General features: G+C 38.4%; 1 protein-coding gene across 13 annotated transcripts in view; it reads right to left on the bottom strand.

Moving 5' to 3' along the window:
• PARD3 (par-3 family cell polarity regulator) overlaps positions 1 to 25141 on the bottom strand; it is a 447781-nt gene that overhangs the window by 122802 nt on the left and 299838 nt on the right. For all 13 annotated transcript variants that reach the window (XM_059840275.1, XM_059840315.1, XM_059840296.1 and 10 more), the window contains one exon: positions 18893 to 19109. In XM_059840275.1, the coding sequence (XP_059696258.1) occupies positions 18893 to 19109 (217 nt within the window). The remainder of the gene's footprint in view (positions 1 to 18892; positions 19110 to 25141) is intronic.

Raw genomic sequence — 25141 nt, 5'->3', positions numbered from 1 at the left:
TGAAAAGAACTGTGATGGAGATAGATTTGTACACCCCCCCACACCTCCTTTATTTCTATAGGGGTAGTCAACACTCCCCACGACAAACATCATTCTAAGTCTTTGGTAAGACTACTCTTGCTAATAATAACTGTGTTTATTATTTACTTCTATTAAAAGTGTTTGCTTCATGAAGTATGATTTACAGTCATAATGAAACCCACAGCCTAAATCAGCATCCTCTCCACCAAATTTATAGCAGACATTTATAAATTATTTATTTAACAGTGATAATCAAGCTAAGTTTAACCACATAAATACAACATCCAGCAATGCTAAGGCACACCATTAAAACTCTCTCAGCTGTACTTGGGTGTGACTACACTGGTGTCAAGCTATTGAAAATCACCTGTCCTAATTTGTTCAGGTAGATGTTTTCTACTCATATAAATGATGTTTCATATTTGTGAACATTAATCTAGACAGGACACTTAGAAATAAGACTATTCAGACCACTGGAATTCAAGCAATCTATGCAATATCCCTTCAAACCACCAAAAACACATCCCACAGTTACTGTGCACTGTCTCCCCAGCCAGAGGTAAAGCCCCTTCTGCTGCTGTTTGGTGGCCCTTGATTAGTTGTGTGAGTCAAAAGTCTGGGTCAGGTCCCAGAATCACTCCTGGTATGTACAACACCCTGAACTGAATGCATTGGCTCAATGCAAAGATCTGGCTTACCTATGTGAAAGTTTCATCTCCTTACAAGGGTAACTCCTCCAGTCCCTGACTTGCCCTGTGAACATTATGTGCTTGACACCTTCCCTAAAAATCACCAAGCTTTGCACCGTTGTGAATCTTCCCTCTTTACTGCTCAGGTACTCAAAAGGAAGCAGAGATGGAATTAGGATGTATGTCCCATACATGACCCAAGGCAAATTTGGAACCTTACTGCTTCCAATACTATTTTTTCCATAATCCATACATTGAAAGACCTGGTACACCCACATAATAAGCTCTCCCACTGAAGTGACTGGGAACAGCCTAAGACTGAAACTTGTGAAGTGCAATCAAAGATATCTCCCTTGCAAAGCAGAAATCACCATCCATTTGTGCTGTATCAGACAGGCACCAGACTTTTGCAAGGCCTTGAGGACACAGCCAAGTGCTGTGATCCCGGCCCTCGCTGCTCCCTCCCCAGACACAGGAGCAGGTCTCTGCTGTGTGCAGCTGCTTCCAGAGTGCCTCAAGCACTTGGTGATTTTCAGGCGCTTGTCTGAACCTGAGATGGTCTCATTCTCACTGCTGGGGGCTGGCTGCTGGGATACTTGTTGCAGCTCTTACAAATGCAAATGAAATGACAACTTTCCTTCAGATACAGACATGAGAACTCCATCGCTCAGCATCTGCACAGCAAACGCTCCTTGCATTACTGAAAAGGAGGACAGTGCTTAAAAACAAAGGTAGAAACTACTGATTTTGGAATTAAAACCCAAAACCATGCAGAAAAGGAGCATCTGTGGCACTGATGATCAGACAGTGTTGAGAATCTAATTCCAAGCTCTTTTCTTTTGCTGTTTGGTGCCAGCAATTTGACTGTGAGCTACAAAAGCCCAGCCTAAATCACTGCACAAGACACCAATGCACAGACACAAGCCACTACATGATGTGCAACCAAATGGCACACACAACTGCCTCACCAGGTCACCATATTCACAAGGAAAACATACCTGCTCTTTGGATATAGCTTGAGCTATACCAGCTACTCTGAAGCACCTGCAGCAACAGAAGCACAACACTGACCTGTGGGTACCACTTGCCTCAATCTCAATTCTTAGAGGCAGAGCACAGATTATTATTATTCAGAGTAGAAAAAAAAAGAGAAAAAAAGACGTGCAAGTTTTCCTCCAAAACCCAAGTTATAAAAAAATTACCATTCTGTTCATAAATATCCTTTCACAGATATAGCTTAATACTTTTGAGGACATGAACTGTATGGTTATAGAATAATCTCTCCATAATACTAACAATGTTTACTTCGTGTAACAGCTTGTTTATTCAGCAGCTCTCTCATTTAAACCCTGTTATAAAAAATATAGCTAAAAAGTAGTTTAATTTTATTTTGTAGCTGCACAAGTAAAGAAAAAAGTTCTATGACTAACTGAAATACAGGTTGTAAATTAAAAATACCCTGTCTGTCCAAGAGTGTGAGAAATTGATGAAAGATAGCAGCTGAAATCTTGTTCACTCGAATTGCCAAAATACTCCAGAGTTCTACTTAATTTATATCTCCTTAATTTTCCTTTTACATTTAGGGTTGGAGAAAGTTTCAAGATAAGTGTTAATGCTCAAAGTCATATTCATAGATCCACAGACTTAATTCTTAAATTCAGCCAACAACAGGAATCACAGTAAGTGAAGAAATTAAAAACTGTAAGAGGACCAAGTTCTAAATATATGATCTCAGTACATAACAGCCAAATCATATCAGAGGAAACGACCATCCTCAGACCCCATGATACTGGTTTTTCACATTATTATTAATAAAAAGATGAGAACACAGACCTGTATGCCATAAGCTTGACCCTCAAATAGGAAATCTCACGAACTTTGGATAATCTAATCAAACTAAAATGAATGCCCAAACCTCTCTGTCAGCTGGCTCACTTTCAAGCTTACTCGCTTGAATGACTGCCACCAACTAGGAGGTGACCTAATCCAAAGTCTATCATGCTGAACAGAGAGGCACTGACTAACAAGTGCCTTCAGTGGCTTTGGGCCAGTGCATCAGAGCAACTGAACAGTGTGAGGCTCGACAGAGAAGACAGCTTAGCAGAACATCTAAAGAACAGGCTCAAGCTATAATATGATGCAATATATACACAAAAAATATGTGAAACGTACATAGAGTACACATGCAGACATAAAGAATATGTAAATGATTTTGCAAAAGTAGATATAAATACAGATAGGACAAGTGAAGCAACAAGGATACACAAGTAACTACAGAAATTCCACATTTAGAAGTTATCTCAAATGTAGATTCTGTTTAAAAGAATATATGTCAGCATCCTTGATACAACAAAAATAATACACATGTAATCTGCTAAAAGGATTTTACTCTGATGCGTTACTGATGAGATCATTGTCGTCTGCCAAATCATCCACATATTTCATTAGAATAAAGAGCCACAGAAGAAACATGCATTAGCTGATTAATGAAAAAAACACAAAAATTGATTGAGACAAGTTCAGCAGCATTATGTTCCTTAATAGAAAAAAGACCATCATTAAAAATTAACAATTGATAAGTGTCTTGAGCTATTTTGTCAGTGTTTTCTAGCTTCAAGGCATGCTCTTTTCCCCTTAGTAGCAAACAGTATTCACACACACAGAGACACACATAAGGTAAACACTGCTTGAATGATTTTGCAATGATTTCTTTTTCATCCTGCTGTATCAGCAAAATCATAAGATTTATATTGCAACATATTATTGGGACACACAAAACCATTCTGTTGCTAAAAAAAACAAAAATCAAAAATACAGCACACAAACAAAAGCCACCCTGTTTAGAGATGATCTGAAGGTTTAGAAGCTTTCCATTCCAAGAAAAATTGTGCAAGTGCTATTTTTAAAAACATGTTTTTAAGTGTAAGCATTTATATATTGGCAATAGATTTCTAGAAATAGCCTGTTATCACTTGTTACTAATCAAATTAGTAGATCCACTTGTTGGGAGGGAGTGGAGTGACTGCTGGAGTGACTCAGCAGCAGCGATGTCCTGAGATGACACAAAAGCACTGATGTGCAGGCACCTTGATGCAGGAGCTTGTGGGCATAATTAAAACAGACATTGATAACTTCATTTTCCATGGATCTCCTTGCAAATGTTAAAACTGATATAGCAGCAATCCTTCTGGTGCAACATCCAGCAGAGGACCCCTGCCAGGAGGGTTCCTGGAGAGCTCTGCTGTCACAAACCAAGAAAAGCACATTGCAAAAGGTCATAGGTCACTCATGAAAATTAAGAACACTCTAAAAGGTACACCTGTATTTCTTCAGGCCAGTGATGTTTGCCTTCAAGCAATAAAGAAAATCACATGCTTAGCCACAAACTCAGAAATTTAAAGCACAAGAACCAAAGTGGCTATTACTGCAAAATATCAGCCCTTTGAAGTGCCCACCTTGGGCCTGAATACTGTAAAACATGTGAAGTTCTTCTATGTTTATTCATACATTTTCTCCCAGCAGCCTGCACATCACTTTCCAAACTTTAAAAAACCATTTTTCAGCTCCATTCAAGGGGGTGTTCTAGCACACCTCACCAAACTAAGTTTACTCAAAAAGAACAAACAGGACGGCGCAACGCTTCACGTGCAGCAGCCCCGGTGATTCCCACACCAACCTCCTGGAAAGAAGTGCAAACAACAGATGTGATCCACAACTGCTTCCAGCCAGTGAAATGTAATCTGCCTGGCCTTGGGAACCACTACCCCAACTTCGAAGAAAATGGGTATGATGCCAAACTAGAGACATGTCAGGAGGTTTCATTCAATTATTTTCCTAAACAGTTTTGATAACATTTCCTGAAAGGCATGACACAACAGGCAGAATAATATTCACACCAAGTCACTCTCTTTTCACAACTTAAGCATTTGTAATATTTACTTCCAGCATAAAATGGTGGAACTTTTAAAAACAGATTTCTTTTATGGAAAGACCATCTGTTTGCAAATTTCTAAACAGAAGATAATCTTCTTGCATTGCTACTCGTGATTGCCTGAAGCTAGCTGGAGCCATGGACAGCTCTAATAAATAAATAAATAAAGCACAAGCAATCAGAAAAAAGCCCTAAGTACTTCAAATTACTGTAGTTGAAAAGCAGGCTGAGAAGTTCAAAGAAACTATCAAAAATTTGACAATGATACTCTTGTAAAGAAGGCAGCAACACAGCAGAGATGTCCAAATCTACTCAGTAAGCAGCACCACAACATAGTAAAAGTCACATAAATAATTCATATTCATGGTGGTCAGACAAAACCTGTTAAAACTGGGATTGTGGTATCCCTGAAGGAGTCAGGAATATTAAAAAAAAAAAAATCTTCTGCTTAGGTACAATTTTGTTAACAGTCATCAGTGATGGGAGCAACCACAGAAGTAGTATATGACATTTTAATGGACATTTCAGAACAGTCTAAGCATTTTAAAGTTTGTGACCAAAGCTCTTTAATGTAATGTATGTATTCAAAAAGAGAGTAGTTATTGACCACAGTTACTTGCCCCAAGCATAATTTGATACACTGTCTGCTACTTGTCATTGAAGAAAGTAGCTCATACATGAGACCCAACTAAGCTAATTCAGTATTTTTATATAACAGGTATTTTATAAAGATATAATCTCAATCAGCAACATATCCTTTTATACTGTGATTTCATGTACTTAGAAATTTTCCTGTCACCCCTCTCAAACAGGATGTGCCCTTCAAGACTGCAGTGCCCTGTTCTAAAATGCAATTCTGCGCAGTAAGATACTAAACAGTAATTGAAAGACTGTAAATACAAATTGCAAAAAACAAAATAAAGCCTCACATACAGAGCCAAGAGCAGGCTCCTGAAAAAACCTGAGTGAAGGCCTGCAGTACGTTAACTCACAGACTGCATACATAAAAGCCCACATACAATATGCAATACATAATAGCATACAGAGGGATAACAAAAAATTCCCAAATGCTCAGCAGCAACTGCTGCCACTATTAACAAGTTCCTGACAATCTAAAGTAAAATGTGCTCATTCTTCTGTAAGATAAGTAATTTTTCTATAAAGGAATAAAATCTCCCATCCCAGTGCTACTGGGTGCCAGGTTCAGCCCCCCATCTCTGGCTCACACTGTGCCCAACAGGTGACACCACCTTACCCCAGTGCTCCCCACCTGCCCACAGCAGCCACGCAGCAAGGTGGGCAACCTCTGCTGTTGCATTTGGCATGCTCCACAGAGGAGTTTAAAAACTGTGGACCCATTTAGGTAGGAACAATACTACATTGTGTGCCTCTAATTACTGGTGTCCACTCAGGATCCTTAGAGACAGCGTTTCAACCATGGCTACTCAGCAACGTGTTCTCTCCACAACTATACTTCTAATTCCTGCTCTGTTCATTTTAATGCATTATTGTTTCCAAATACAATGCTTCAAATTGCAAATTATGTCTGGCTCAAGGGCTGATTATGAGAAACACTAGCACTTCTGCCTCTGTGTGAATAACTCTGATAATAATGAGTGATTGATTGAGCTCCAAGAAGTCCAAATGATGAGAAGGGTCAATTTGAACATTTTTATTAGCTTCTTTTGTTAAATCTAACATTTTTCCAGGCCAGAGACAAATACTGCATCTGGTTACCATGATTTTTTGCAGCCCTACAGAAGTACAATTTAGAAAATGGGTACTGGTCTAAAGACAGACCTTGTAAGAAATGCTAATGAAACATAAAAACCCACCCATTTTACTGGCACTCAAGAGATGGTCAAAGAAAAAGAGACTGAAAAGAAAAAGTTGCAAGGGAAATTTGCTTCAAGACTTTCCTGCCAGAAAAGAAAAAAAAAAAAAATCCCTCAGTAATACTAAGAGGCATCACAGCTCCACTTTACAACCAAAACACTTTGCTTAATAGGCCTGCCGTAGGTAAACATGAGCTACAACATGAAAATCACTAAAAATGCTCACTAAGCACATGCAACAGCAGAGAAATTAGGACAAAAATGTAATAAACAAGCTAGTTAGATCAGGAAATTGCAGTTATATTATTCCAAGAACTTAAGTCTTGCAGTCATGCAATTAAACTGCATAAAATCAGCAAAAGTTAACTTAGACACACAAAAAGTTAATCAAACTAGCTGCAGCTCATCCAGAACCTTCCAAAGATTAAATTTTCCCTACAGATCTCATTACCTAGAAATGTTAATAGGTGAATCAGCACTTTTTCTGTCAGTTACCAGAGATCTTTGTTGATACACACCTCCTAGAAAATAACCTCTGCAGGGTAAATTAAGCAATAGGTGATGTCTCTGGATCTTTAGCCTCATTCACATATCCACACTTACAGAAGGTAGAGAAGCCACAGGCAATTTCCAACAGAAGACCACAGTCAACATTGTGGGATTTGAGGGGCAAGTCTAAGCAAAATATTCCTAAAACCAGACAAGTGTGCAGCTGTCATTCTCTTCTCTACAACACCAAAAAGCAATTCCCCTCACTGAGCCACAGTACCCTAGTGCTGATGTCTGTGGGTTACAGTTTAGGGTCTCCTGTCTCATTCTGGGTTTCACAGTGCCACTTAAGTCTCCTTGTGGCTAAAAAATAAAGTTTAATTCTATAACCAAACTAATAATGCCAACAGGACACCTTTACAGGGTACCCTAGAACACAATTCATTTAAGTGCCCTTGAAGTCTTCAAGACCAGAATGGATGGGATTTTGAGTAACCTGATCTAGTGGAAGGTATTCCCACTCAGTAAGGCTTCTATTAGAACTAGATGGTCTTTAAGTTCCAACTTAAACCATTCTGTGATTCTATGAATCCACATTATCATAGAAAGCAGAGAGCAAAAAGTAACAGGCACATTATTGTGAAAGTTTGCTACAAAGATAGGGCTATGGCACAGGGACTTAGCCAGAACCAAGGCTCTGGGTAATAAATAATAATATGTCACTGCTGGCTTCACATACCTCTGTCTCTTCTATCAGCTGATATACCCTGCAGCAGGAAAATTTATTTTCCACATGCTCTATCTTCTGGGTGGAGAATGAAGAGCAAGGTTTTGCACTGCAGCAACAGCACCAGAACAAACCATCTCTGGAGCAGATGCAGTAAGACTCAGGTGGATCATTGCTGGGACAGCAGTCTGACAGCAGGTCCCTGCAGCAGCTGCTTCCAGGGCTTGCCCAGAGCTACCTGGAGCCCTGGAGATGCCTGGCATCCTGTAGCTGCCAGCAGTCAGAGCTTGAGCTATCTTCATGGTAAGAATTTGAAAGCAGTTGAAATAACTATATCAATAGTGATTTACACTGCTGATTATTTTAGGGCCAAACTGGGAGCTGAGATTTTTTCAGATTCAAAAGATGTACAAAGCAGGACTTGCTCAGGACTAATGACAGGCAAGAGATGTGGGGTGGTGAGTTGTGGTGGTTTGTTTTTTTGTTTGGTTTCAAGTTTTTTTGGTGGTTTTTTTTTTTTTTCCCCAATCCATATAAATAAGCTCCAAGCACAGAAAATCTCAGACCTGGACCAGCCCCATACACACTGACATTTTTGCTCTCATTTCTACATGCTCAGGCACTATAGGAAGCAAATGACTAGGCCTGTATTTATTTAGAAACCCAGACAGATGATGTTTAAAATAAACCCCGACTTGACTTCAAAGATATCTGGCTCTTGAGATGTTCTTGAAATGATAACAGCTCTGCTCAGGCTCAGTGTTGCACACAGTATACAGCAATTATCACTGCCATTTCACTATTTCTTCTGAATATATAGCCTAAAATACATCTTGAAAAAAAAAAAAAACCCAACAATGAAAACGGCACTGATTCTTCACATTTCCTTTAACTTACACAAGCAGTTCTCTTCCTTTGGGATTATAAAAGGCAAACAGAACTAGCAAAGTATTTGGAGCTCTACAGATGATACCAGGAATCCTAATGGTTACAGATTATAATATTGTAGGTATCATTACCTGCTCAGCAACATGAGAGAAAATAAATACTTTAATTGTCACACTACATCTAAAACTCCTGCTTGTGCCAGCATGTTGTGCTCTGAATTTCAGGATTTTAGCACTATGTGCTAAAGACAATGATAGCATCTATAACAACATTGTGAAATATTTGAGATTTATTTGTGGTATGCTGCTGTTGAAATGTGTAATAGCAGTTCAGCTTGCATATAAAACACACCTGGTCTTGAATACGCTAGAGGCTCTCACAATTGGTATAAAAATATACTACTTGGATTATTGTGGTACTGAAAATTGCTGATAAAGATAAGATTCTATATGTATTTTTGTTATTTAATCTTCTTTTTTTTCAGATCCTTTAAAGCTAATCCATAAACTTTGTCAGTGATTAGACATTTTTTTACCAAGCACTACTTATAACAGCATAGCACGAAAAAGGAAACTACATACATCTTCAGTGATTCATCTCTCCAACATCCATCCAGCATTCATCCACCTTCAAACTACACTCAACACCAGTATCTGGGAACCCTAGCATATCTTTTTAGCATACATACATTTCACATTTATACAATACAGGAAACATCACAGGACATCAAAACCCCTGGAGACACTAGCATGGACAAGGTACTATCCTAGTTTTAAAATGAGAAAATAGCTCCTCTTGAAAGTTTAAGCAGCTTGCCAAACTCCAAGAGTTTTTGTACTGCAAGCCCAAAAAACATCAGGACTAACTATGCAGATTTCATTGACAAAGCTAAATCTATGAAGTTAATAACCAGTTAACATTGGCTGAAGCAGTTATTTATAACAGAGAATTTCTCTACCAATACAGTATTTCCAACATACTTTCAACGTGAAATACAAACTCTTTAAAACAGCCTATCAGTAGTACGCTGTTATATTTATTGAAATTAGTCAAGTTCACCAAGCAGTTTCATGAAACTATACTGTGTTCTTTTTCCTTTCTGGACTTGGAGCTACAAGACTGATAGCAACAAAGTCCTGAAAAAAGTGTTAACATTCGTAGAAACTAAGAATTTATCTTCTGCAAAAGCAAACATTTCAAAATTTACTGTTAACCACATCATCAGCTAGACCAAACATACACTGTAAAAGCAGTTCTTGAATTCATTCCAGCAGGGTATATTTTATAAACATCTACAGCCCTTTCTTTCACTTCTGCTTATTGTAAGTTTGCCTAGAAGTGGTAAAATTTAATACACGATGGAACACTACATTAACTACTGAAATGTTATTGCACATCAAAAAGGTTTACTGCCACTTTGTAAACATGCTTACCTGAGTGCCATAAAATGCTGACATAATGAGCCAGATCTACTGCAGTGAACTGCAATCAGGCCTGGGCACTTGAAATTCAAAAGCAGCTCCTTGATACAAAAGTCATTTACACAATCTCTAAAAGACATTTCTGTATAGGGCATACTTCAAATTTTGTAGTATTTTAGAATTAGGTAAATATCCCCCAAATTATCAGTAACAGGACAAATTGCCCAGAACAGAATATGTGTACACACTGTATTTTGTACTTGAGCACAAAGGCAGTGTCGAGAAACCCCCAAGCTACAGATCCCTGAGGTCTGGAAGACAGACCTGGGAACACTTGGTCACAGTTCTGGTATCCCAGCCTTGGGAGCTACTACTGCTCAGTGTCAGAGGCAAAGTACTGGGATACAGGGATTTCCTGGGTATCATTTAACTCTTGTGTGACCAAATTCTTATGCTTTTACATTAAATCCTAAGGAATCAGCCAAACATGAGTGGAATTAAAAAGAACTCTTTCTCCCCCTCCAAAAGTAAAATAAACTTCTTCCTTTTATGACTGGCTGAACTACAAATGCCTGAGGTTGTACTTGATATATGTACTTTGGGGATGAAAATGAAAAGTATCAGCATTAATATAACACTAATTTTAGATATTTAACAAAAAACAGGTGACATTTTCTGGTGTAGCATGAAATAGTAGAAAGAAAGATTTCTGTCAGCTGTTTCTTCCTCAGTTCCACAGAAAATAATCACCTTTTCTAGCTCAGTGGATGATATAAGACACTTTCACCCCATCAGACAATCAGCTCAGTATCCTAATAGTTGCCAGTCCAAGATAATTTGGAATAAGATGCTTGGAAGCATCTTACAATAAAAAAAAAAAAAAAAAAAAACCTCTCTTTATAAATAAATTATTCCTTAACATTTAGCATGCCATGAATGTAAGGAGTCTCAAATACAGGCTCAGCTATGTTACTTCCTTTACTCTTGGGGTCCTGAGAGAGCAGCAATCCTTGAGGGTAACACTGTATCACAAAGGTCCTTTAAAATGACAATTTTTTTGCATGAAAATCTTATTGTACATCCACATGTTCTTGATTCATGAGAAGCTTAAGTACATGCTGATTGATTCACATTTTTTGTACCAGCAATTATTCAGTGTCACTTACTCCTATCTTACCAAGGACAAATACTTTTCACCAGGAGAGTGGTTAAGCATTGGAACAGGCTGCTGAAAGAGGCTGCTGACTCTCCATCCTTGGAGATATTTGAAAATAAACTGGCCATGACACTCAGCTGATGAAAAGTTGAAGCTGGGCTGCTGTGAGTAGGAGATGAATCAAGCAGAAAACCTTTCTTGCTCAAACCACTAAGAGTGAAGCACTTTGATTATCTCTTCAGTTCCTTATAATTATTTTTTTTCCCTCTAGAAGTCATCAACAGATTCAAAGTGGGGGAAATACTATACCCCATTGTCACTGTGTTTCTAATATTTTCTCCTCTCTTATTCTTTCGACAGAACTTGTGTTCCTCTTAGTTTTTCCTGAAGCAACCATTTAAAAGCCTAAAGAAGGCTCTGAAAGCCTTTTACTTACTGTTTTCCTACTGCATTCAGGGAAACACAGGTGCTCACCAACTACTTCTGTGCCAGTGTATTCTATTCCAGAAATCATACTCTGCTTTAGTCCCATTTTGCCATTTTCACTGAAGGGTTGCATAATTACATCTTCAATGACTATTTCTCTGCACAATAGTAGGACAAGTTAACATCTTCACAGGAGGCATCAGCCTGCCAACACAGCACAAATACAGATCATTGCTCCTGGGAACTGAAATGCAGTAGTAAGTTGGAGTTTTGCCTTTTAGAAAAGGATCAGCTGTCCTGCAGCTGCCAACTTCAGTACCTTAAGAAAATGTGACTCAACCACCTACGTCATCCCAGATACAAACTATATTAAGTTGTATTCATTTTCCTCTAAGTCAACATTCCTACTCCTGTTTTTAAAAAGGATTTTCAAAGATGAATCTGCTTTAAAAACATCATCTACAGCATCCACAATATAAACCAATGTACAGGTGCTATCAGTAGTGAATTAAACCTCTAAAGAAGCTTTCCGAGAGATAACAAAACAAATGTCATTAACAGAGCTTTTCACCTAACAAATACTTCATGTCTCAAGACAGTATTTATTTATGAAGCTTTGCTATGGACTAGGGCACTGCTTGTTTAGTCTTCAATTATCACATGAGGTGAAATAAAAAAATCCTATTTCTATATGAGCTTAAACTGAAATTGACTTTGAATCTCTGAACTGTCAACAAATTCTTCTCTGAAAAGGCTGGCTTTGCAGAGATTATAAAGAAGGTGTCATCCTTGACACTTGTGTTCTATATTCAACCAGCAGGCCTGGAAAAGAAGGGTGCAGAACGCCGGGCAGGATGGCGGAGGGCTCAGCTGTCACCCTGCCTGCCTCCCTCGCTTGCTTTGCAGGCAAAGACAGCGCTGAAGGTGTCAAAGGTTCTCTATTTAAAGTCACTGACAAGCAAAGGAAGAACACTGGGAGAATATGTTAGCAGCCACTATGAACTCATCTCTAGTAACAAGTCATCCTGACACTCACTTCTGGATGTTAGAAACAAGAGCCCTGATTCTATTGAAATTTAAAAAAAAAACCCAAAACAACCAAACCCCCATACACTGTACCACCATCAGATTTATAAGTTCAAGATTTACTCTGGGAAAATCCAGGGTAAAGAACACATAGAGCAAAATCCCTGCTTTCTGTCAGAGTGACAAACCAGAAAGCCACATACGATTATGTTAATCTCCCACTTCAAATCTCCCTTGTACAATTGCATACCGCTGCTTTCTGTGGTTCGTTTAAAAGTCATAGAGTTTACTAACCACTTAATGAAGCTGCATTCCTTAAATCCCTGACAGATTATGCGAACTTGTTTGGTTTAGAAACATAAATTTGCCATTCCACTACCCCCTGCCCCAATGACATCTTAGTCTAGAGCGGGTGTGCTCGGGGCTGCGGCAATGAAACACACCTCCCCTCAAAGCAACTGCCTCCATCAAGCAGCAGGCAACAGGACAGCACGGAAATGCACAGGGAAAGGAAGGAGCACTGCTTATCTTTCCAAAAAAGAAAAGTCATTTCCAAGCAAGCTTATCTCTTTCAGTCCCTTACTTAGTTTTAATTGGAAAGAAGGAAGCAAAGAATATGAAAATGCTTTGAAAGACCCTTGTAAGAGTCCTGGGTAATCGTCTGCATCGAAGATGACAATTTGCTGCATGGCTGATTTCATTTGAAAGGCTCTTCTGATGCTGTGTGTCCCAATGGCCAGCTGAAACTTTGAAAATGGATCAAGACAAAGTAGCCCAGAGGAGCACAGAAAAGGTGCATCAACAGTATCCAGCCTGCAGACAGGATGAGGTCAGTGCTCCTCCTCTAAAGTGAAAGGATATCCTGCTTAGACCCTGCATCCAGGATTATAGTAAGCCATGCATTTCCTAGCTGGTGGCAGAAAGGGGGAAGCAGATGTGGACTTAATGACAGTTGTGCCAGCTGGCTTGTAATAGCAGCAGGCAAAAGCAGGGCACAAATGGTCCCAGATTCCATTTACCTGACCAACGACCCAGCTCAGCATTTCTGATGAAAGTCTCAGCGCAAGCAGCACAAGCTGTCAGCACCATTCTCATATGAGCACTAGCAAACCCAGGCACAGCTCAGTGTGCACACAATAAGCTTCCAAGTTTGAAGTGATGCAGCTGATGGGTGTTTAAGCACTAACCTCGTCCTCTGTGTTCCAAGGCTCAAGATTTATCGTGTTTTGTTCTATGAGCACTAAAGAAAAAAAACTCGAACTTTCAGAGCTCATTCTCATGTATTCTATTAAGTCCATATATCAGTAAGTGTCATTCACCAACACAAAGTCCTATTAGTCATGCTTCCAAGGAAAATGTCATTATTACTGCTCCTTAAGCTACTGAATGATAGAAATCAGACCACAGATTTTGTTTTATCAAGTTTGAAGTATTTGCCAGTCCAGCTGATTAGGATATAATTCAACAGTATTTTACACAACTCTGACGTGTTTTAGTTATTGTGCTCTGTTAAAAGTCTGAAGATTGCTATTAAATGAAAGAGAAAGAAGGTTATTACCAAATCAGTGGTATAACCTTTGTGAGTTGCTTTTCATCTCCTCACAGACATTACAATGAGAAAACTTCAATGAAAACCAGAATAGGCAATACAAGGAAGTCATGTAACAAGCAACATTCTCCCAAATGCCTAGTCAGTGGTCTCAGATAGCTCATGTGGTTGAAATGCTTAATTCAGAGCTACAAATAGTATGTTTATAAATCTGGACATGTCCAGTGCACCTTGGAAACAGCTGTGTGGGGGGAAAAAACAGCCAGCAGTATATCTGATTTCAGCTAAACAAGGTTGCAAACTGAATTATCTATTTCCTCTCATAGAACTGGAAGATGCAACACTGCAAGGCACCCAGTAATCATTTTAAATGTAATTAAATCTAATTAGGATTAGATTTTAATGGTAATCTGGGGATATTACATTTGCATTGGTTATTCAGTGCATTGATTTACCCACCTATGTGCTACAACACTTAAAATGGGAATTAAGGATCAGCTACCATATGTTATGACTTTACATCTCCATCAACATTACAGGCCAGATCTTAAAATATGCAACTTCTGATACAAAAAATATCTATGCATATGATTAATTTTGAGCATACAGTCTTGCTCTGTGAAGCTCAATACACAGTCCTTGTGTTCTCCATTGAAAAGTCAAGTTTATGTGGGACTCGGTTACTAGTTCCTATGGTAGAAAATTTATTTACTTAATATAACATATTTATCCACAAATGCTTCAAATTACATCTTTTCCACAAATGATCCCCAAAACCGATGCAGATATTTCTTGCTTAAACCCCAGCTTAAGATACAAGTCATATTCCCCATCTTTTGTTCTCATGATCTACTCCCCACACAAATCTAAATATACCTGATGAATTTTCAAAGCTATTTTTCTCCAACCATATCAAGAGTTAATTGTTTCAGTAGATTTGGGGTTTTTTATCAGACAATGACTATCCCTAGATATTTTCAGCAAGACATGACTAGCTAGCTTGGTCTCCCTACTATTCCCTTTCCTGCCTTTGGAAACCAGGAGCTGCTTCTTTCTCCTCAATATCTTGGAGGTTCATTTTCACCTAAAGATGTTATTCCTCAGACACATCCTGTCCTGAGATTGACCATTTGTTGGACATATTTACATCATCAGTTCAGTCACCCATCTAACAACTGTATCCAAGCTTGCTCACTGGGAAGCATGAATTAGGTAAAGGGATTGTAAGTGATCAGCAGCACCACAGCAGATGTGTCATTTCATCATCATCCAAAACCCTCAAATATAACCCCTCAAATCTTCCTCTCTCATATCCTATGGGGATCCACTTTCATAAAAATACTCTGTACACAATAGGGGCAAAAGGAAGAGGAAAAATGCACCATATACCACTTTTCTCTCTCAGGAGAGGAATGTCAAAGAATTGCACAACACAGAGATCCATTAAATTAATGTACATCTACCAGCACTAATTACAGGCACACTCTTTGAAACTGTGAAGACTCTTTCTTAAGGCAGCACTTTAATAACTTCCTCAACTACTGATTGTTTTTGTCAGGTTAATTTTTATCAAGAAACAAAATCTCTACTTAAAAATAAAATCAGACTCAAAATGAGTAAATATATTTCATATTGCATTAGAAGAAGCATACAGATTTTTTATAAACTTCTGATGTCAAAACTTATATCCACTGAAGTCTTCTCAGCAGTGAAACAAAAAAAACTAGCAGAACTTCATATCAGCTTCCCAAAAGCTATTTGCTCAGCTGGAAGTGGCCATCCAGGCACCCTCTGACTGGAGAAGGAGGAACTGCACAGCATTTCACAGGACACAGGATCTGGCACATGATCCTCTTGAAAGGCTAAGACAAGAACGATTCCAATACTCAGATAAAACAAATAGATTCAGGTTTAAGCAAAGCACTGCAGCACCTGCCTCTCCTCCAACAGACCAATATTTCTGCTCAACACTTTTCTAGGCTAACTTCTGTCCCATTTTCATCTGTGAGGAGACTTCTCAGCCAAATGGCATAATCAAATAATCCACTGTGTCCTGAGGTGTTGATGTGAAATACACATATGCTCAGACAGATTTATGTCACAGTCAGAAGGGTGAACTTCCAGCCTGTCCACAGCCCAATGCCAGCAAAAGTCCTCTGGATACCAGGAGCTGTGTGGCACAGAAACACAGTTTTGCAGTTTGCAGCTCTCCACCAAGGTTCTGTCAATCCTCTTTACTACATTTGACACAAGCAGTAAAACAATGGAGGTATTTAGAAGATTTACTTATGATTTTGACTTCTTATCTGAATCATCCAGGGATTTCTTGAAAATGATGACTAGATGCTGAAGGATAAAGGTAACTTAGGGTTCTCTAGTGAGACTTTCCATCTCACAGTAGAGTTTAATGAAGATTCCAGCAGCAAATTCTAAGATTCTTACTGAATACAAGGAGACTTATTTTTATACATCACACAGACTCTTCTTTATGAGATGCCAGTTTGCATATAGGTAATGAAAAGCCCTTTGGCTAAATACAGACATTGGAATAAAGTGTCAGTTAATAGCAACTTCATCCTACAAGGTTTTTTGGTCATACAACCTAATGAAGAAAGATTTTTTTAAAAATTAGAGCACTGAAAAGGAAGAAAAAAGTGAAAAAGGAGAACAAAAGAACGACAAAGAAATTACAACGTTGTACAGAACTAAAACATCCTGGTTTGAATTTTAAATGTCACTGTCATCATTATTTTCTATCACACAACTTCTTTCAGTGATTACTTGATATCTATGATATATGTCAAATGTACAGAAAAACAAAACATGTTATAGGTAGAAGTAGTAGCTTATTTTGCAGACATAACAAAGCCCATCTCTCAAACGGTTTTGAGAAGCCTGTCAACAAAGCAAATCAAGCACCAAGTGGAAATGAGGCATAATGCTTAATTCTCTCAATCAGCATTTTCTTCCTTGCCAGGAACACCTCTCTTGTGTGGGCTGACAAGGTGCAAGCTAATTTACAGATCCAGGAGGAGTCAGCTATATCCAGATAGCACTGCTCTCACATTAATTAAGAGGAGACTGAAAAGTAAAGTTCACTCAGAAATGGTAGTGAAGGAGAAAAACCTCAAGAAAATGTTGACTGTTATGAAGAGCAAACAAAAAAGCATTGGATCATCCTATCACTCAAATTAGTGTTGTTTCCAAATTAGAGATTTCAGAAGTCATATCAAGCACATAAAAAAGGTTACCTTGCCTGGCCTATGGAGCTGCCCAAGCTTTCTAGATGCTGTAAACACTTTCTGACTGAACTCACAAGACAACTCAAGGTATCCAAGATGCTACTGCTTAGACCCTATAGAATTTATCATGCATATTGTGCCTCAATTTTACCTGTCATTTCCTCTGTTTAAAAATGGCAGAGTGCAGAATAGAACCAATCAGCATTTCACATCTCCTGCCTTCCACACTCTCCCAGAGTGGGTTGCAATGCTCTGCTCCAGGCTTCAACTGAGGCAGGCAAATATCTAGAGGATGAGGGCATCCCCATGGGCTTCACAGGCTGAAGGACTCTCTTCCTACCTGTCATGTGGGACTATCTCCTATAATTCTTCTTCTGTTCTATGGCATACACTGTCTAAGAGCCTGGTATTATCTAGTGCTTTCTAAAGCAGATTTCAAAACAATATCTTCTAATTAACTACTTTTTTTTTTCCCTAATTAACCACTTTTTCTACTTACTACTCTCATAATATGAGTCTCAGTCACAGAACAATTCTCAAGAACCTGTGCAGTTACAACACATGTTAAACTAATAGTTTACAGGATAAAGAAAGCAATGGGATGAAAGTTAACTGAAGCTCCCCTTATATGCATTCAGAGCAGAATCATTAATAATTAACTAAAATAATACCACTACCCCACTTTAAAATTAAATAACAAAACAAACACTGCTTTAATATTGCTTTTTCTTTGAAATGTGTTTATTTACTCTAGCTGGCTAAAAGAAGGACTGGTTTTCTTGCTCTCTAACCCCTTTCCACAAGTGATCAAAGATGTTTGTCATGTTACAACATTTACCCACAACAGCAGGGTGTACCTCAGCAGTGTGCTCCTTTCAGATCACTTATGTCTGCTGGAGAGATGACTCCTTTAAAAAGAACTCAGTGTTTGGTAAATCAGGTCTTTCACTGACCCGTTCCCTATGGATTCTCAGAACACACAACCTTAGATCCTGTCTTCCCTGAGAGAAGCATGCTGTTTCTCAGTCTCAAACTGATTAATCTCTTTCACATCATGCCTCCATGATACCAACAGTCTTAAAAGTAAAGCAAAGAAAAACATTCATTTAGCAACACATAAGTTTTGGGTACAGTATTAAAGAAGAAAAATAAAATAAAATTCCCAATGTTTTGAGTTGTCAAAGGATATGCACATTATTTGGACATCGCCAAAGACTCTTTCAAAACCAAGCAGTCTGTGGCTTAAAATTACTTTTTCCTTTGCCTTTCCTTTCCTTTGGCCTGCCAGCCATCTCCTCCTCTTTCATGTATGAGCTGCTTCCCTTTTATGACACCATCCATAGGCTCAAAAATTGAGAGATCAGCTGATATACACCAAGTTTGGATTTGCATAGTAAAATATGGCCTCAGCAAGAATTTACAATATAATGACTAATTAGAAAAATAAACTTCTTTTTATAATTCATTCTACATTTGATTGCAAAGTACCTACCTGAACATGTCTCCTAAGCCTTTCAGCATTCCTTTCTTTGCCTTAATTTTATCCTTCTCTTTATCTCGATCTTTCTTCTTTTCCTTTCCAGTTTTTTTTCTGTCCCCTTTATCTTGGCTTCCATTCATGTGTCTCTCTAATGAGTGGGATGGCTGGTCACTTGCTGTGGACACAGATTCTCTACCAGATCTTGAGCTCTCCTCTGTGTCTTCCTCCACTGAAAGCACATATTAAGAAACATCAGTGACATAAGAACAAACAAAAAGGGCAGACTTTTTGGTATATTCCAGAATGTATTTTGAAGCAGGATATATGCAAAACTACAATAAACTCTTTTTTAAAAAAATCAGTATCTGCTTACATGGTTTTCCAACAGTGTTCATTAGAAGTATTAAACTCATAAAAGCAAGGAATTCACCTTTGCAGACCATTCTGCAAAACACAATTTGCACTTTATGGGTACTCTGGATAATGCATGGATTAATAAAGAGGACTAGCAAAGTGATATTAATCATCCCATTTTGTTTCAGTATCTAAATCAGTTGAGGATAGATTTAGAAATATCTGCAAGAAGTAACAACACCAGTGCAGCATGCCTTGTCCATAAATTCTTAGTAACATTCTCATAAAAATATGCAAGTCATTAGGGAGTGTTAAACCTCAATGCAAGCCATAATAGACTTTTTTTCTTCTGCAAGTAACATAATAGTTTTGTTATGCTTCTTCATTTCCTGGAGCCATTTAGAACACATCATGCACTATGATTGTTATTTTTGGTGTTATTCTTGGTTGAGATGGGGCAGCCTGGGAGGTTGAGGTGGGGAGATTTCATGCAGTGGAACAAGTAAAATACTTTAAGGGCAGATAAAATGTTCCTTCTCTGTTTCTAATCCAAGACCAGGAATCCTAAAGCACACCCAGGGTTACATTTAACAGCCCACATGTATTTCAGAAAGTTTGAAAGAAAAATTTCTAAAAGAAAAGAATCCACTGAAAACCTGAAAACTGCTTCAGTAGTTTAGTAAGAAAGAAATAAAACACTTCAAGCTGGTGGGTCAGAATACTGCACTGCATGCCTCGTGAAGCTGGGACTCTCCATGAGCTCTAACATTTTATATCATCACATTTAAGTAGGGCTCCAACCATCTCCCAGCTTTCCAACAGACTGCACAAAGCAGCAATTAGGATCACAGATGCATACTTAGTATTGCCTCCTGTAGCTCCAATGAATACAAAGGCTCCAAACAACTTTTGGCAGTAGAATTTGAAAAAAATACAGTCTTGCTTTATATATACACAGTCTATGGAAAAGAAAAAAAAAATTTGTACTCAATAAGTTTTTGAAATAGTCATCTCTTATAGAAGGAAAAAAAATGTTATTTAGTTTCACCTATGTTTACTACTTCTTATTCTGCTAATATTGCTCAAGATCTCAGCACTTCTTCCACAGCCAACAGGAGAGTGTAATTGTTCTGAAATTTCCCATCTATACACTACTGTAGAATATAAACTTGCTTTTCTTAGTCATCATTCATCTTCACCTTGCAAGTAAATCATTGAACCTGAAAAGGCTACAAATCACTGACTGAAAGCCATTCAATATAATGTCTTCTCTCTCTCAGAAACTTGCTTGCAAAATACTCTTTATTCCTTAATATTACAATCCATAGACGTGTCCAATAGACTTTGCACTTATTCACCAAGTATCAAGTTTTCTATAAATATTCTCCAGCCCTGGATGATCACACAGACATATTTCAAGAAAAATATACCATGTCAGCTACATCTCAACATTATTTTTGAATCTTAACCAGCACTCTGAAGTACAAACCACCAGAGTGGCCAGGCCTCGCCATTTAATTCAGGACTGCTATGAGTAAAGTAGATAATACAGCAGCTTCTCAACTGTAGATACAGTTTTAATATTCATGTTACTGTATTTTAGGAAACTAATAGGTCCTATACATGCCTCTGTACTAGCTGTTCTTGTACTTTTTTTGGTCCCAGCGCTTCTTAATCAGTGTCTGGAATGATATTTAGTTATTATTAAAAGAATTGTGGAAAAACACTTTGGAATAGAAATGTTAATTTTTTACATGTTAATTTATAGCTACAATCTGTTCTAACTAGACATTTAAAAGACTGTACTTGCAAACGAATATAATTAGCAAAAAAAAAAAAAAAACTGTATGAAATTTCTGACAAATTTTGAGATCAACTGTTTACTTGGAACTTCACTGCTAGAATTTTAAAGATGGATCAGTTTTGACCTATGTTTGTTCATACTCACATAACAATACATTAAATAAATCATAAATATATATATATTGTTTACTGTGCTAAGCAGAGTTGCAGAACAACTTGTCATAACAGTGTGTCATGGTTTAGGAAGGGCACTCCTCAGTTTGGTGCTCCTATTCAGATTCTCCAAAACATGTGCCACCCACTCGTTCCCCTTCCTTTCCCCTTTGCCTCTGCAGCAGGATGGAGAGGACAGCTGGAGGCACAAAAGGTAAAGATCACAGGCTGAGATGAGAACAATTTACTGGAAAAAGCAATGAGATAAGAAAACCAACAGTAACAGCAACACCACGAATGAAAGAGTGCACAGGGAAAGAATAATTGGCACACAAGTTCTCACCCCTGACAAAACTTGGCTCTCCTATCCACCACTCTACAGGACCTGTTAGAGACCCCCTCCCCCGTCCCTGGAAAATGATGTGAGGTGGTATGGAAAAACCTCTGGGTCCTGGCCATGCCCCCTCTTGGCTATGGCAAAAGTCAGCCCTGTCCTGGCCAGAATCAGGACACAAAGCTCCCACCTGCTATTTATTTTGCACTTTCCACGAAGAACATTGTCTCCTTTCTCTATTAGTGTTGAAAATAATATTTGTCTATCAGACACAGTTTGCTCGCAATTAACTCGGTAGCTTAGACTGAGACCTGTGAACTGGGATGCCTGGGATGTTCTCCTGGAGTAAACACTGGTCTCTCTACTGAACTAAATAGATTTCCAGTTTTCTTAAAAGGACCCGACATGAAGAAGCTTGTTTCACTTTTATGCAGTTCAGTCATCCTGCAATTAACATACACATAATTACTAGTGTTTAGAACAAATGCAAATGCTGCTCAATTAAAATTCAAGCCCAGGCTACAAATGAAACTTCTAATTTTTGTTATGTTGCAGTAATGACATTAGGTTACTGCAAAACGCAGGATGTATTTGTTTTGGTGCTGTTATTTCCTTTTTTTCCTGCAACCTCCTGCCTCCCCATTCAGGATGCTGAAGCCAAAAAATTAAATTGGAGTATACTTTAAACATCAATTAAACTGAACACTAGTGTCATTTCATGAACCACACTGCAGTACGGAGACCTACACAAACAGGTATTATGAAGCTATTCTCCTAATTAGCCCATAAAATGGAAAAGATGCACATGAGGAATCAAAGCTACTTAATGTGAAACTATTTTGCCACTAAGCTTCTAGGCCTCTTATTGTGATATTTAATACAGCCCTAGATTCCAGCAATTAAGATTCAGCAAAAGATTAGAAAGCTTTGTTGATCTCTCCCAATCAAAATTCCTTGTTCTTCTTCATGCCACTAAAGATCAACATTTTGCTTCTAGTCAGCTATTTCAAGTATTTAGGGAAAAAAAAAACCCAAAACAACAACAAAAAACCCCAAAACAAACAGAAAAAATTTAAAAAAACAAATGAAAACCAGGAAAAATTATCTGTAAAACCTGAACATCCAAACCTCTTTCCACAAATGCTCCCTCTTCACAGCCATTAAAACTCACACACATCTTCTCAAATAATTAAAGTATTACCTCAGAACAGTCAGTGCCATCTGATTTTAATCCTACATTTAGTAATTTAATAGCACATTGTTGCAAGGACATTTAGAAGAGTCAGCCCCTTTGTCACATATGCTACCTGAATTCTTTATGGCTTTTGTGTATGGAATGATGACATGTTAGGAAGTCCTCTATACAATACATTGCAGTGCTAGTATTTGCTAATCCAAAGTGGGTCACTGTCTGGAAGACAAAGAAACACTTCTAGCACTGAAACACTTGGAGAAAGGCAAAAAAATCCGAGCAAGACAAATGGATCCAACCTCAAGGGCATCACCAAACTGATCACCAGCATGTTTGCCTGGGTTTTATAATGAGAGAAAGTCACATTCTAATTTCAAACAATTATGGAATAATTAAATACAATTTCAAAAAAAACTTAGGCAACGTTGTTATGGCAGCAGTGAGGCATTAGTTACATTAGATCCAGATTGTTAAACTCCTACATATTCATATGTGCCCAAACTTTGTCCAGCTGAAGACACCATTTGGTAAATTCTCTGGAAGCCTAAGTCCATTTAGAATTTACACAAAGTGAAGCAGACTGCAGTGCTTTTAGGTTTAATGCAGATACGATGTTTTCAGGAAGGCAGGTGACATAGGGCTGGGACAGCTCTTAAGTTTCTTCCATGGTCACCATGAGAAGCAAAAATCCTCAGGGACTGAATTCTGTCCAATCAACTTATTACATTTGCTTTGCTACTCATCTGCTTCTATGAATCTGGCACTTCAAATTTCTGTAATACTTCTTGGATGTTTCATTACCATATGTGGAACAACAAAATGCATAGTTGTACACGTATAGCTTGGTCACACTTTGCTCAGCTCTTCTTCACCATGTGGGATCTGACAAGCCTTGCTCTTGCTCTCTCATGACATGAGATTGCTCTTGGTCCACTGGTGTGAGACAATTTCACCCAGAGATCTTCAGCTAGAAGACTTTGTCTGGTCCCTGCTTCTGCTGGTTTTGGCTGGTAGGGTTGTTTTTCTTCACAGTGTCTTTTACGGGGCTATGTTTTGGATTTGTGCTGAACACAGGGTTGATAATATAGAAATGTTTTGGTTATTGCTGAGCAGGGCTTACACAGAGCCAAGGCCTTTTCTGCTTTTTGTACAGCCACATTGGTGAAGAAGTTGAGGATGTGTAGGAGGCTGGGAGGAGACACAGACAGGACAGGTGGCCCCAGCTGCCCAAAGGGATATTCCAGAACACATGGCATCATGCACAGTATATTAAGTTGTGGGTAGAAGGAGGAAGTCGGGGACATTTGGAGTGATGTCTTGGTGGTGTTTGTCTTCCCAAGTAACAGTAGACTTGATAGGGCCCAGTTCTCCTGGGGACAGCTGAGCACTTGCCTGCCCATGGGTAGCAGTGAATTAGTTGTTTTGCTTTGCTTGTCTGTGTGGCTTTTGCTTTCCTATGAAGCCGATTATATCTCAATCCACAAGTTTTCCAGCTTTCCCTCCAAATCTCTCCCCAGTCCCACTGGTGGGGGAGTGAGCACACAGCTGCCTGGGGTTTGGCTGCTGCAGGAGTTAAGCCACAACACCACTGCTCCCATGTGAAGGATCCAAAAGGCTCCAAATATGTCCTTGCTACTCTCTATGCCTTGCATCAACAAGCTTAAAAACCCTTACCAGAATCTCATAAACCTATACTCACCTTGAAATCACTTCACAACAGTTTTGTTATATTTTTGATCAATTGAAGTTTAACCATCTGTAACTTCTGGATAAACCTTGGATATCTGAAGACTCAAACCAGGATATTGCTATCAGTGGGCTCACACCAACAAGGCCTTCTATAAAAATATGGTCTGATCTCCCAAAAGAACACAGGCATGCAGCTTGCAAGAATGAGCAGGATCATTACACATTTTCTAACACCTATTTTTCTACTGGCCAGAAACAGATTGACAGCCAGCAGCACCATACCAGCATTTAGCCTCACTGATATTGTTAGGTCCTGGAAAAGCAGAATTAATTCCATCTGTAGCTACCTTTGAGAAAAGTGACTGGCAAAATGATCTCCCTTATGGCCTCAGAACACTCTTTTAAAATGGCAGATTAAAAAAAAAAATAAAAAGAGGCCAAGAGTTTTTTAAAAAAAAGAGTGGTTACAGAAGTAACTTATAAAAGAGAATTAGGGAATGATGCTTATAATACAGAATTTCTGAAACTAAAAGACTTTAAAAAGAGTGAAAAATTCCTTTTCAAGCCTTCATTAAATTCAGACTAAATACTTTACTACTTCAACCTTCCCATCATCATCTTCATTCATAAACTTCTAACTAGCTGCAGGTTGATTAAAAAAAATCTGCTGGTGTGTGACAAGTTGAAAGTAGTACAACATGAAGGTTAAAAATTCAATGATTTTAATACAACCCCT

Source organism: Haemorhous mexicanus, chromosome 1 (assembly GCF_027477595.1).
Source record: "Haemorhous mexicanus isolate bHaeMex1 chromosome 1, bHaeMex1.pri, whole genome shotgun sequence".
In the NCBI taxonomy this organism is placed as follows: domain Eukaryota; kingdom Metazoa; phylum Chordata; class Aves; order Passeriformes; family Fringillidae; genus Haemorhous; species Haemorhous mexicanus.
The sequence above is the reverse complement of the archived record's forward strand: the minus strand, read 5'-3'. Positions and strand labels throughout refer to the sequence as shown.